The 15669-nt window shown below is 35.7% G+C and overlaps 1 protein-coding gene across 2 annotated transcripts in view; it reads left to right on the top strand.

The window, feature by feature from the left end:
• Positions 1-14695, top strand: part of LOC110105668 (U11/U12 small nuclear ribonucleoprotein 48 kDa protein) — a 35330-nt gene extending 20635 nt beyond the window's left edge. Inside the window, exons 4-5 of one of the 2 annotated variants that reach the window (XM_020835264.2) lie at positions 2900-3733; positions 14363-14695. In XM_020835264.2, the coding sequence (XP_020690923.1) occupies positions 2900-3703 (804 nt within the window). In that variant the 3' untranslated portion in view covers positions 3704-3733; positions 14363-14695. Of the gene's footprint in view, positions 1-2899; positions 3734-3884; positions 4542-14362 lie in introns of those variants that run through there. The other variant, XM_020835265.2, reaches the window with a different exon arrangement.
• Positions 14696-15669: the final 974 nt, after the last annotated feature.

Consider the following 15669-nt stretch of genomic DNA (forward strand, 5'->3'; position numbering starts at 1 on the left):
AAGAAGAGAGGGGAAAGAATATTTTTCCACTATTTGATACATACAACCCAACCATGTACAAAAACTCAGAAATCTCCAAACAACTGTACAAGCTCTTTCAAACAAAAACTATCTTAAACTCTCAAACTCCCCATCCCTTATACAAATTGATCTCAAATTCTTAAACTCTCCAACAAGACAAATTGAAACTCTATACACACTCAAAATTGAACTTCTTTCAAATTCTCAATGCTCATTGACTTTGAACATCCGGCAATCTCTTCAAAGTCCCTCTTATACGAGCTCCCGCAACTATCTGCAAGCTCCCTGAACTACAACAAGTATCATGTATCTGCAAACAAGCAGATAAAAGTTAGCACAATTATAAATAAAATTAAATACTGAAAAAATATTAAATCTAGCCACTACTAGTAGAGGGAAGTGCTGAAAAGCAAGAAAGTCAAGTACGAAAAGCTAGTGGAGAAACAATACTAGGCAGGTAGGGTAGCGGACTACTGTCGTGAAAACAAGCTACGAGCACAAAACAGAACAACTCAAACACTAATGCTAGTGTTAAAACTCTGAAATATCAAAATCACAAACAACCAACTGAAAATCCCGATGGTCTAGTTTCAAAAAAAAAAAAAATTATTGTCCACTCAAACAAACTAAAATTTGAATCTATGGGCAGCCTCGTTTATAAGAACTTGGTTGTAAGACCCACTACCCGGCAACTTTCGTAGGAAAGCAGTAAGTCCGACCTTTGGGGAAGTTTTAACTAAAAGTTGACCTAACTCCTAACCCCCAATTAAAACCCTAGCCACTTCTAATAGAAGCTGTAAGTCTGATATCTGAGGGAAGTGTTTAGGTGATAATACAAACCTAGACCCCTCACTTGGGCATCATAGTTTATATGATTAGGTTGTAAGACCCGCTATCGGGCAACTTTTACCTGAAGTCGTAAGCCCCCATATTTTAGGAAAATTGTAAAAATAAATAGCAATGATCCTAAACCTCAAACAAGCAAATTTAAGCCTACGGGCATCCTAGTCTAAAAGGACTAGGTTGTAAGACCCACAACTCGGGCCGCTTAGCTTACAGGGCTAGGTCGTAAGAGCCACCGTTAGGTAACTTCTAAGGAAGCCATAAGACCTATCCAACTGAAATTCTTTGGGCAACTCCTAATTAGAGCCGTAATCCCCAAACTAAATAAATAAAAGGGCAACTTCTAAGGAAGTTATAAGCCTCGACCTAAATTAATCAAACTAAAATTCAAACCTATATGACATCTTAGTCTAAAAATGATTAAGTTGTAAGACCCACTTTTCAGGCTACTTCCTTACGGAAGCCATAAGTCCTACCCAAATAATTTAAAACCTCCGGGCAGCCTCACTATAGAGTTAGGTTATAAGACCCATCCTTGGGCAACTCATAAATAGAGCAGTAAGCCCCATTCCAAATAAAAATTTTGGGCTACTTTCTATGAAAGCCATAAGTCCCAAACCAAACCAAATTCCTGGGCTACTTCCTAAAGAAGCCATAAGACCCGCTCCAAACCAAACTCATGGGTTACTTCTAAACGAAGTTATAAATCTCAAACTAAATAAATCTCTGGGTATTTTAATAGATATAAACCCCAAAACATCAAAGAAAATAAAAATTAAAATTAAAATACACATCTCCACTTCAGTTTACTCAGGATCCCTGAGAGGATGCAACCCATGACTGCTAATCAGATTCCCTGGACACTACGATCAATGATTGTTAGTGTTGGTAGATTGAAACCTACGGTATACCTGGGACGACGGAACCATGAGATCTTGATCGGGTTTACCTCCATCTTCCCACCATTGAGACTAAATTAACTAAGAATTTATTCATCCTTAATCGAGGGTTCTCTCTTATGTAGTAAGAGGTGTAATTAACTATGAGTGCTTGCGCTCATAGGAAGTAAGGACCCCAGATCAATAAACCCTGACACCACACTCAGGGGAAATCTGGTTAACTACAATCTGACTTAAGGGAAATGGAATCCTACAGCTGCAAAGTGGGATTCATGCATTCGTGCTATTTTTCTTGAGCCAACAAGAAATGCTGCTTTTGAGAAAATAGAACAAAAATTTTGGTTTCGGAGGTAGCTTTTAAAATGTTTAGACTAAATAAAAGAAGAAAAACCATTAGTCATTATAAATGAAGTTTAAGTGGTTGACCCTTATATTTATTTATTTACTTTTATTTTTATTTATTTCTTTTTTTTTAAGTGGTTGACCCCTATATACTTTAGCCCTTGTGTTGAATAGGTTTGACCAATTGTATATTTGGATCTAACTTGAACACCTTTTGATTTACTCCCCAATAAGTGGCATCATAACTGATAATTTGGTTGGGATTGAGTAGTTCAAGTGATATATGACTTCCATGAATCTTGGTCAGTTTTTACCATGGTTGAGCTAGGTTCAAGAGTGGGTGTGACTCTTATGATTCATGTGGTTGTGTGGGCACTTGGTGTACGATACTTGATGATTTTAATAAAAAATTGTTTTAGGGTGGCTGATGATCGATGTGAATAGTCCTGTAAGATGGAGATTGTTAAAGCAAGTGAGGTTTTAGGTGTATTCTCACATCTTATAGTTAAAAAAATATTGGTGTAGAATTACAAAGTAGTTATTCCTCAACTATAAGCCTATTGCTTCTGAGTTGAAAAGAAATTTGACTATTGGTGTAATTTGCCTAAATTTGACTATTGGTGTTCTCATTCTTTCTCACCAATTCACATGCATGAACGTGCATGTATAATGCATGCAATTCCCTCTGGTTTGTCTCCATGCAATTTGAAAGCGTGCTTTTAGAGCAGCAAGTTTATATGGTTATGGATTCCGCTTCATTCTTTGAGCTTTATTTCCATCTTTTCTGGCTAAAGGTTTTACATGACATTATTGAAGAACACATGGAGGAAATCAAACTGGCAGGAGGTATAGGTTGTAATGTGAAAATGGCTTCAGAAAGTGCTGTCGTCCCTAAATTTGACTCTGAAAGAAATAAGGGCCTTGAGTTGCAATTCAGTTCAAATGATGCATATGAGACCAGAATGAAGAAGCCTCTGCATCGTGCAGGTAGTTTGGCAGAAAAAACTCATGAATATGATTCTTCTATTGATGGGTCAAGCAACAGCTGTCTAAGTAAAACTCATCATGAAACACGATATGAGCTCTACGAGGATCAGAATAAATTTGAGAAAACCAAGCAAGAAACACTAAAATATAGGTCCGGAAGCCTATCATGTCGCAGTGGTTATTCTCACTCAAGTGAGAGAAATTCACATAAGATGGATCGAATAAATTGGAGGCCAGCTCGAGATAAGAATGGCGGCAGAGGTTCCGATTATCCTTCTAGTTATAAAGATTACGATAGTAGATCAAATTTGACTTCTAACTCTCAGGAGGCTACAAGATATGAGTACAATTCTACGCTAGAATCTAGAAAAAGATATGGCAGCAGAGATTCTGAGAAGCAGTGGACAGATTCCAGCAGACATGATATGTTTGAAGACAGATATGAACCTTCTCGCTCATATGACAGTTCTGATACTCTTTATGAAGGGCCTTCTGGAGGAAGCCACTATCTCAGACATCAAAAGTTCCACAGCCTAAAAAATGATAATGAGCATCGTAATGCACAGCAGAAGTCTAGCCCACACGTTTCAGGTCATAAACAGTATCAGTAAAAGTAATAAAGCTGCAAATCTCATTGCCATGTAAGTACTTTGATATTTTCCACATCATTTGCTAGTATGGCCTGAGATAATTTTCTTCTTAATAATGATACAGGATGAGTCTGTTTTAATTTCTGAGATATGAATTCTTTCTAGTTTACTGTGAGATTCTTTTTTTTTTTTTGCAAACCAGTGAAGTACCATCTAAACCAGCTTCAGGATATTTTCTACAGCTGTATCCTTATATGTATCCTCCACTTTTATTCTTCCTTCGGTTTAAGCACTTCTATTATGAATTTTCCTTGTTTTTCACTATAAATGTGGATGTTGAATGTTTCTTTTGTTATATTTTAATACTTTACATGCTTTTCAACTGTTACAAATTAAATTTTGCTCTTGAACAATGATATGCTGTATGTTTGGATTCCAAGTATCAGCACTTAATAATTACTTTGAATTATTTTTATGCCTGCATGACCTTCTATGGCAGATTGATTTTCTGCAGTTCTTGTGTTAGCAGAGTATCCTAGGAATATTCATAGTTCATTTTATGAACATGTTATATTAAAATAGATGTTCTCCTTTAAAAGAAAAAAAGAAAAAAAGAAAAAAAAAATTCAGTTTGTTAGACGCAATTGCTTAAAAGCCTAGTTGTAACATCCAACTATACCCCTTATCAGTAGTATAAAGTGCCACAAAATTAAATATAATATTTTCAGTCTTAACAAATGATACTTTTTATTATCTGAATATTTGTATAAAACATCCATTAATATTTACATTTATTATAAACGGAAGCATCTAATCATTTCAATTACATCAAACAAATATGATGAGGACATCAGAGATTAGAGGCTATGATCAGGAGTTTTTTTTTTTTTTTTATGTGTTTTATGTACTAGTTTATTTTATATTTATGTTTTTCCCATTTTATCTCTGGGGGTGGTCATGTGGTGTTGTAGCCCAAAGGGCATTTTAGTCATTGTTTCTTTTCTTTTCATGAGGCCTATTTGTAGGCTAGTTCTCTTATTTTTTGAGTTAATGATGAATATGAATAAAAATTTCAGTTTTCTTGTTCTTGATCTTTTTGCGAGTTCTTGAGAGGAGAAACCCTAGGAGAGGGCTATGCATCACCAGTCAGCCTTCAGTGGATTCTGGGACTCGCGGTTAGTACTCGTAGTATTTTCTTATCGTCTCTTCCTTTCCCCTACATCCGGCCACCTCTTCTTCTCCAAACACTCGCCGGCCACTTCAAGTCCCCAAGCTGCCGGTCAACCTCAACAAGATCCCTTCCACTTAACCCACACCCCTTCCTCTTTAGCCAAACGCCATCCAAATCCCAAACTCTAACTATCGGCCTTCCCCTCCCATGGACCCAAAATTGATTGTCTCGACTTTTTCCAAAAGTAGAGCATGAAGATTAGGAGGGAGATCCAACTCAAAATATGATATCAAAATCAGATTTTGAATTCTTTTCTAAATTGACATAATCTATATTAGGAAAGTGCTCAATTCGTGGATCTAAGTTACCTAGCCCAAGCCCTTGGCCGCCGGCTTGAAGCCTCCACCTGTCGGCCCCTTGCTCCACCACCTAAAGCCGCCGACCACATAATTCCCTCCAAACTTTTGAATTTGAATCCACCATAAATGCTTTCTTAATTTAACCCCACTAATTTAGGACGAGAATTAAATTCAAATTCAAAATATTTGAATTTCAGAACTCTTCTTAAATTCTCCTCCTTTAATTTAGGAAAACTCTCCAATTAACTTAAATTTGAAATTAATTTCAGATTTTAAGTATTCAATCTCCTTAATTGCTTGGCCCACCTACTTAATGCCTAACCCCTTACTCTTTCCTCTCTCCTTGGCCAGCCCTCCCCCCTCTCTTTAATTAATTAGGTCCCATAAATTAAGGATCTAATTAATTCACCCATCCCCAATTTCCCTCCTACTTCCCACTCATTTCAAATTCAAATTTTAAGGAAATTACTCTCTAATTACTCACTAGATCTGAAATTATTTTCAGATTTAACTCTTTTCCCTTCTTCTCCTTTGCTTGGCCGAACCTACCTGATCCCTTCCCCCTCTCAATCTCTACTTTCTCTCTTAGACAATCATGCATGGCCAACCCGAATGTTGATCATGGGTTCGTAAAGGATTCTCTGGAACAGACCGACATTCTCCGATCTCCATTCTTGATTTCAATTTGGACGTCGACGACTCCGTGGAAAGCTACATTGAATGCATCATCTTCACGTTGGCATCGTTAATTGAGGAACACCTCCCAACTGGATCGTGGATGATTGTGGGACGTCAACCAATCCATCCGTCGCCGGCTTCCTTCGGTGAACTCTTTCCCTCACTCTTAATTTTCATCGTTACTTTCAATTGTGGAATTTAATTGATTCATTGAGAACGCGTTCGTCCTCCGCTAAAGCCTAGTAAATTATAGAGTTGTGTGAGGGATCCTTCATAGTATTAATCTCATTGTTAGTCTAGAAATTTCTTGTTGAAACTTTCCATGTATGCAATGTTAAACTAATTGATTGTTTTACGGTCTTAACTCTTACACATGTGATTTAGCCTAAGCTTTTGTCACCGCTCTTTGTGTTTTATGTTGTCGTTCAAAATCACTATAAAGATATAATTATTGTGCTCCAAATATTAAGCAAGCAAATTCCTTAATTAATCATCCTTGCATGTTTGGTTTCACATCAAAATACTTACAAAGCCACTAAAAATTCAAAATAATATACCATTGAATTGCCTATGTACATCAACTATAGACCTACAAACAAAGCTAAACACTAGAATATAAAATGAAATAATTTGAACTTATTTTGCTTCGACCTTTTCCTATAACAACCAATATAAAAAGAATTGGTGAGCTGTGAAGCTCAATAAGTTATGCAATTTACATAAAAATTAAATGTCAGATTATAAAGAATAACATGATTGAATTAATTTAAAAATATTTGCAAAAATAACATAAATCATCTTAAAAAAAAATCATATTTTCATTCATTTGAAGTCTATACGGAATATCAATATTAGTCTTTAAAGATTTGACTAAATTTTCATAAAAATATTCAATGATGTCCAAGTAAACATGACATTATCGTCATTAAATAACATATAGATCCCGTTTGCCCCATCTACTATGCAAGTATCATATCTCTGTGGTCCGTTTTGCTCACTTACAATGCAGTGTCATACATGGAGATTTTTTTTCCCTCCTATAATGGTAAAAGTTGTACATCATTTTATAGCCGGTCTTTTCTAGTTTTTGATATTCAGTATATTTCACAACTTAATAATTCATGCTTGACTTGTACAAAATATCATAAGAATCTATCTCTTACTATACTTACATACAAGTATGTATTGGAAACATTAAATTTAATGAGCTCTTTTCAAATTATTATTAACTAGAAAAATATTAAAATAATCATAATAAATCTTATTTTAAACTTCAATGACATATATATACAAGTGGTCGTTCATACATGTGAACTTGGAAGTATACTCAATTACTTTATTGGAATCTTCATAATGCAATTATTACTTCAAATAAATCAAGTGATATCATATATATCTAGAATTAATAATTCTTGCATTTGTAAATTAGAATTTACACAACTTACCTTCATGACGAGCCGCCTCTTTGAATCCTTTACCTCTTACTCTTCTACACTTCTAAGTTACCTACAATCACCTCTCCAATTATATGCTACAATAAGCACTAACTACCTCATAGGGGTACAAATGAAAAACATGAAATATAAATGACAAGAATAAAATAAAACATCAAAAATAAAGACTATGAATCGTGGCCGTCGCTCGACGACCCCTCCGATGGTAAGTGTGCCGAAATCTCCTATGGATGTCCTCATCATTAACGTTAGACTTTAATTTAAAATTTAATATAAATTTAAATAAAATTTAACAAAAATTTTAATTTTGGGTCTTACACTAGTGTCATTGCGAGGTTATTTTTCCAAGAGTTTGCATGATTATATATTGTTAGAAGAGAGATTCACGTGAGATTCCATTTAAAGTATAGATTTGTATATAGTTTCAAAAACTCGATTCTCTAAGCATGTGGTATGAAACTAGCTGGCCTGCTTCTATGCAAGTTGCGTAAACTGCAACAAGTCAGTCCGTAGAAGTGATTTGTTGTGTCATCAGCTGCTGTTTTACTTGATATTGATTTGAGATATCTGTTCTCTTAGCGTATTTGCTGCATTTGATGGTCGCCTCTGTGATGCAAGCCCTATTTTAATAAATTCTATAGTTAATCAACTTTTGTTCATTTAGTTATTATTTTTAACGTGCTTGCCATATAGAAGTACAATGCAGAAGTCTGGTGTGGACTGCAGCCATTTCATATCAAAGAATTTGGGTAGAAATTAGTTGGTTGAGATTTGAGAACTTTCAAGGGTGACAGTTCCTTCGATAAATTCAATTTAAGAACGAACGGTTTTTAATTTTTGGGCAGGATCCATCCTATAAATTGGCAAAACTCCGCGAAGAGAGGGAAGAACAAGAAAAATGGGAGGAAATGTGAATTGTCTAAGTGTTGATATTTCATTTCAATTTCTGAAATAACTTACAAAATCACTGTCAATTTTAGGGAAAATGCTACTTCTGCAAATAGATTATTTACAAAATTTGCATTTGGTTGTGGGCTGCTCATGGGGTGATGTAGAACTATGTAAGAATGCAATGATTTTGTTTAAATTTGCACAACTTTTGATTAGAACAACAGTGAAGAAACTATTAGCAGTTAAAACAACGAATTAAAATGAGAAAGGGGTCATGTCCGCTTAGGCTAAATTACATAACCAGAGATTTGAAACTTTCAAAATAAATTAGTAAACAACGTTATGCCAGAATAGTAGTTTCAATAAAAGTCCCTAATCTAACAATGAAAATTAATAAATAAAGAAGTACACTCAAAACCTTACGTTTACTAAGCTTTAGCAGAAGCAGATGGAAACGTCCTTCGTGACTACAATCAAACACAAGATAAAGTTAGACTTAAGAAATATAATGAAAGGGGAAAGTAGAACCCTTTGTCAAGGATCGGTGGCGATCCTCCACTCAACGCCTTCAAGTTTTTCTTCAATTGCTTCCACAAAAGTGTCCAGAATACGCTCTATGTAATCTTCAACAGTGTGATCGATCCTCGGATTAACGTCAAAGAAAGTTGACTGGAGAATGCGTACGAAGCCGTCCTCGTTACTCAAGTCCGTACGCCGTGGCGGGTCGGCCATTCAAGGATGCTTGAAGAGGTGATGCAAGGTCGAGTATCACTTCGCTCCTTTGAAGCTCCACTAGAGAAAGAAATTTCTCTCGAAATTGGGTAGGTGGGGAGGTGAGGATGTGATGCGGACATCCGACGGTGGACATTAATCAAAGGAAGAGACCAAGATCGACGACCGAGATCCCTTCATTTTATCTTATTTTATTAATTGTAATTTTTATTTAATGATGCATTTTTCTTTTTTACCCTTCAGGGATTTGTTTTATGTAATCCCAAGGGGCAAAATTATCTTTTAGTTTCTTTTAAGGCCTATATATAGAGGTCTTTGCTCTTGTATTAGAACATGATGGATTATTAATAAAATTTTGTTTGCACTTGTGTTCTTTGGAGAGAACGTTAGTGAAATCCCTATGGGAGGGAGTCGGAGTTTCCATCAGCCGCAGGATGGGTCCGGGCTCGTGGCGTGAAGTCCCTTGGAGGAGGGCAACGTAGTACCCGTCAGCCACAGGATGTGTCCGGACTCGCGGTTGTATCTTTTATATTTTGTTTATTTGTTTTGTTCCTTCTTATTACTCCTAGTCGTTATCTTCATCCTCTTCACCATCCCCCTCCTTCCGGCCATCCCTCACCACCAACCACCACCCCCATAACCCCTCCTACCAAGCTCACCTCAACCTAACCACCAATCCAATCCCTTTTCTCCATTAGCTCCTCCACCGCCCCACCCAAGCCAAGCCCACCGTCGGCCACCCTTGTTTGTCTCCATGAATGAGGAGTCAATGCCACCTTAATACTTACCTAAAGAGTTCAAATAATTTAGGAAATTATTTTCATCATTTGAATTTCGAATAGTTTCCTAAATTAGAAAGCTATTTTAGGAAAGTATTGAATCTCATTCATGATGTAATTCAAATTTAATTGATTTTAAATTCAAAATCTTTTCTAATTTATCAAATCTATTTTAGGAAAGTTCTTTAAGTAAATCAATTTGAATTTCAAATTCAAATATGATTTATTTAAACACTTTCCTAAATTTTAAAGCCTTAAATTAAGCACCAAAAATCACCTCCCCAATCTCCTCCATCTTTAAACTGCTAGCCCTTTAATAAATCTCCTGGATTTATTTCCTAATCCTCTATTCCCACTTGAAAAGAATTTAAAACCCATCTTCATGACCTGGTCGAAATTCCCCTTGATGCATTCACCTCATTAAATCTTTCCAACCCCATTGAATTAAATTGGAGATCACGTCAGGCCTTCATCCCCCGGCTGGCTGAAACTTCCCAATTCCCGTATATCAATTTCCTTCCACAAATTTCTCCCCAAACTCCATCTGACGTTGAGTTTTCTGCCTTCTAAGGCTGCAGCCAGAGAATTCCAGCAACGCTGTCCATCTATTCCACTAGTCTGTTTAGATTTCCTCCATTAAATCCTTCCGTCCTCCATCCAACCGGAAGTCTTCTACCTCCTAATCCTGGTATTCTGCTTGCTGTCCACTTATTCCAGCAAGAATATCTTGCTGTCCAGCACTTTGGAAGACCACGAATGGCTGTCCCAGAGTTTCTATGTGCTGCCCAAAGCTTTTCTGAGCAATATAGGTTGCTGTCCAGAACAGTTGGGGCATGGGGAATTTCGGCCAAGGAGGGATGAGGGGATTTTGATTTGTTTCCAATAGAGGAGGTGGGGGATTAGGAAACAAATCGTAATTTAATTCAATAATGGGGCCGGCGGCTATAGAGGGAGGGGGAGCATTTAATGGGAGCAATTATGGCTTCTTAATTTAGGTTTTGGAATTAGGAAAGATTTATTTTAAATCCAATTGAATTTGAAATTCAAAATAGATTTAAAGTAAGTACTTTCCTAAAATAGAGTAGTTAAATTAGGAAAGATTTTGAATTCAAATTCAAATGATTTGAATTTCAAAATTATCCTAAATTAACCCTCAACCCAATTAGGAAACTCAAGGGAGAAGGGGAATGGGTGAGGCCGGCGATTTGGAGGGGATTTCGGGCAAGGTGGCCGGCGACTTGTGGGGGAAAATTTGTAGAGCTCGGTTAAGAAGAGACGATGGCTTGGAGTTGGAGATGGTTTGGATGTATTGATGTCCGGTAGTAGTTGTGGAAGGAGAATGGAAAAAAAGATAAGGAAGAAAATCACGGGTAGAGAGAGGAGGTGAGGATTTGGAATTAATTCCAAATAGGAGAGAAGATCATTTGGAAAGAATTTAATTGAATAGGGGCATGGGGAATTTCGGCCGAGGGATGAGGGGATTTTGATTTGTTTCCAATAGAGGAGGTGGGCGATTAGGAAACAAATCCTAATTTAATTCAATAATGGGGCCGGCGGCTATAGAGGGAGGGGGAGCATTTAATGGGAGCAATTATGGCTTCTTAATTTAGGTTTTGGAATTAGGAAAGATTTATTTTAAATCCAATTGAATTTGAAATTCAAAATAGATTTAAAGTAAGTACTTTCCTAAAATAGAGTAGTTAAATTAGGAAATATTTTGAATTCAAATTCAAATGATTTGAATTTCAAAATTATCCTAAATTAACCCTCAACCCAATTAGGAAACTCAAGGGAGAAGGGGAATGGGTAAGGCCGGCGGTTTGGAGGGGATTTCGGGCAAGGTGGCCGGCGGCTTGTGTGGGAAAATTTGTGGAGCTCGGTTAGGAAGAGAAGATGGCTTGGAGTTGGAGATGGTTTGGATGTATTGATGTCCGGTAGTAGTGGTGGAAGGAGAATGGAAAAAAAGATAAGGAAGAAAACCACGAACCCGACAATCTCCAAGGTTGGTGGGTGATCCGATCTCCCTCTCCTAGAGATTTCTCTCCAATCAAACTCTCAAGCTCTCACAAGAACTCATGCAAGGAAGAAATTTTAATCAATCATTCATTAACCTTTGAAAAACAAAACAAGGGCTATAAATAGCCTAGTACATGAGACTCAAATAAAAGAAGAGACGACAATGCCCTCGGGGCTTACATACGACATCCCTTACTAAAAGGGTACAACTGAAAATCTCATAAAACAAATACAACGACAACTAAAAATAGGAAATTACATAAATAAGAAAATACCATGACAACATAAATAAATAAAACATATAATGACTCGACCGTGGCCGTAGATCGGCGGCCACACCTCTGATAAACCTTCCATGCTCTGATGTCCTCATCATGGGGCCTAACTGGCTTCTTTATTTCTTGTTTCTTTTTTCTAAGGTCACTGTTTTGTTGATCTTGCTTATGGACAACAATTTTGGGTTTGATGCCTTCTCTAGTTTCTCTTCCTTCTGTTTGTGGAACTTGATCAATATTTGATTTCTTTTTGCCTGACAATCCTTTTGTGTTTGGAGCTCAAGGATGCAGTGTTGTTTTCTTTCTTTTTTTCTTTCTTGTGTGTGTTTATGTGTTGGTTGAATTTTATCATCCAAGGGATTGAAATATTTTATGATCAAGTACGATATAAAAATAATATATTATCCTAAAGAAAAAAAGTTATTTCACGATAGACTTGATAACAAAAAAAAAATCATATTTTTATTTTTATTTTTTATTTTATCAAAGATTTTCTCTACTTGATATGCTTGATTGAGCAAGGTTTATTTTATTCCGAGATACATATTCTTCATAGGAGTAAGTCATTATGGTTAATTACATCATAAGTATGTGTCTTTTAGAAAAACTTTTGATTAAAATAGTGATTTGCGTTGTTTCGTTAGATTATTAGCTAACATTTTTGCATGATTTGATTCTTAGAAATTCTTATCAAAGATTATTATAAATAAGAAAGTATGTTCCACATACATTTTAAGCTAATTAAATGTCAACTTACATGCCCCAAAATTCCTAAATAATTCTAGGAGATTATTGTTAATGAAACCTTGTTAGAAAAATAAAGAGTTAACCATCAAATATAAATTAAGAACGGATTATGCTAGATTTATCTTGTTCTAAGTGAGAAGAATTCACATCCTATATTCATGTATGCCAATCATTCAAAAATGTCTTTTAGAAACTTTGGGATTAAAAAGTTTCTCGTATATGTAACAAATCTTCACCATAAAGACAACTCCGGAGTTTCAATGATCAAAGGAAGAAAAGAAAAAAAAAGAAAATATTATATTTTATCTTATACAAATGAAGTAGTAGAAAAGCAATCCAAGAAGATGGTAATGATGGAAGGCTTGCATATCTTCATCCTCTTATGTGAGCTATCGAGCCATCACTTCTTGGCATCAAGTCCTCAGATTGAATTCTTTGGCATTGCTCATATTGCAAACCACTGGTTTCTGACATGTTCTTATAACGTTCACATGAGCATTCCTCATGTTTGTTCATGTTCGCATAATTCTCCTCCCTACTCGCAGCATGCTTTCTGCTCTCTTTCTCCCCTTGCCTGGTCCATTTATGCTCTAGGGTCTCTTGTTGGGAATATTAGTGGAGCTGGAGACAATGGGAAGGCCGCCAGTTTGGTTTAGAAATAAGGGAGGGGTAATTAAGAGTTGTTTGAAATAGGGACGATCAATTAAATGTTGGAAATGAGGATATCAATATGAAGATGTTAAATTAGGAAATGATAGTGCAAAGGATTATATTTAAAGGATGGAGAGAGTAACATCAATTGAATATAAGATAATGAAAAATAGATCTTTTTTTTCTCGTCACATGCAATGGGGGCCAAAGTTACTGCACTAGTAAGGCAGGTTATGCTAGTAGATATAGGCTTCGTTTGGGACGACTTTCTTGTTGTTTCTTAAAGCAGATTTTTACTATAAAAATTTTAATTTTTGTACTAAAAAAGTTGTTTTAAGAAGCAACAAAAAAAAGTTGTCCCAAACGAAACCAGAATCTTTATGAAAGAGTTCCAATAGAAAATGGGTAAACCAAAGTAAACATAAGCTATAAGTTGTGTGAAAAAGTGTAGAATAAAGCTCGCATGTTTGCATCTAATATAGCATCAGGAATGAAGGAGGCAGAGGACAAGAATGGAGGAAGAGGAATTGTAATTTAAAATATTTGGGATAAGGCAATGCTGATTATGAGAATGGCGAGTGCTTCTCACCATATCAAAATGCTTAGTTAACCATTTATACTGCTAACTTCGTTGCAACACTTATGCTGTAATCTATTGGCCTTTTATTATGATAATCTTTTCATGCTTAAGCTGTTGCTATATTCATATTCATTGATAAGTTTGAGCAATTGTCCTTTATTCCATCTACTTGGAGCCAGGCTCTACATTTTCTAATCCGTACAGGTATTATCTGTTCCTTTCATGTTAAACCAACTGATAATTTTGAAGCTGATATCATAATTTACTTGAAAAATGCTTCTTCTTTCATCCTGTAGATGCTTTATCGAATTTTTTAATAATACATCGATTTTCTATCGTCATGGTAGGTATAACATGTTTAAGGCTTCATCAATTTCTTCAATGTAATACCATTTTGTTCTGGAGAGAGGCTGAGAAAGTCACTCTGGCGGAATGAAGAAGGTTCTCACTAATTTCTCTGATGTATTTTGTTTTACTGTTTTTCTGTTTTTATTAGTATCCCTTCATTTCGTTTGCTGATGTGTTCGTCTAATAGAGTAGCAACTGAAAGGAAACATTATGATAATTTTAAGATGATTCAACTTCTGTATTGATCAGCATGGAAAGCTATCCTTGGTAAGTCCTTGAATTATAACAGACATATACCATTATAGTTTATAGATTATTAACATTTTTACGCACCGTGTTTTGATTTTTCAATTGCATTTTTTTTAGGTCATTTGAGTCATTAAGTCAAACTCACACACACATATCACATACTTAAACTTCGAATCCAAAACCTTTAGCCAACATATCAAAATGAACTGCGGTGAATTGCATTGTAAGCTAATTCTTTTTGTGCAACTATTCAGGAAAGTCTGGCAAGAATGCTGATCCAGTGTTTCCTTTATGCATAGATTGTTTTGGGGTTCTCTTAATATCATGTGGAGAGAAATATTATTTTCAATAGTTTCAAATTACAACTTAATGATTCAACAGATAAGAAAAGAAGTTGCTGTGTAGAATTCAAATCAAGAAATCTCATAGGAGAATTATGCATGTTCATATTTATAAAGAAACCACAAGTGTTTACATGCATATAATGATGTTACAAATAGCTAATAGCGAGCCAGGAACATAAGGTTCAGCAGATGGAATAGAAAGCTTGTTTACTTCATTTCTTCTTATGTTAAGAGTATGTCACAAATGGAACAATAAAAGGGAGTAACATATAGTGAACATATATAAAGTTAATATGCATATAAATTAGATACAAATCATCTATTAGAATCAAATCTTCATATTTAAATAGATTAGAAACAAATTTTAGCTTGCTAGGTATATTAGAACCAGATGGACAGATATTGGGTCAAAGTCCTTTATATGGGACTTGTCAGTTTTTACAATGTATATTAGATTAGGATTTGTCAGCCCTAACTTGGTGTTTTATTTCTGTGCGGACGCCGAACGTCGTTTGGAGATCAACCAAAATGTTCCATGTCACCCATGTGCTCTGTACTGCTGACATGTCATATTCTGGTTAGTCTCTGGACGATGTTCTACATCCGGTCTATGCACATAATAATTTATCCCTAACTTGAGCTAAAATGATGGGGATTGTGACAATCGCATGTTGACGTCCTTGTTGTTGATGATGAATGTTTCATAAGGCGGA

This window comes from Dendrobium catenatum, unplaced genomic scaffold (genome assembly GCF_001605985.2).
Source record: "Dendrobium catenatum unplaced genomic scaffold, ASM160598v2 fragScaff_scaffold_671, whole genome shotgun sequence".
Taxonomy (NCBI): domain Eukaryota; kingdom Viridiplantae; phylum Streptophyta; class Magnoliopsida; order Asparagales; family Orchidaceae; genus Dendrobium; species Dendrobium catenatum.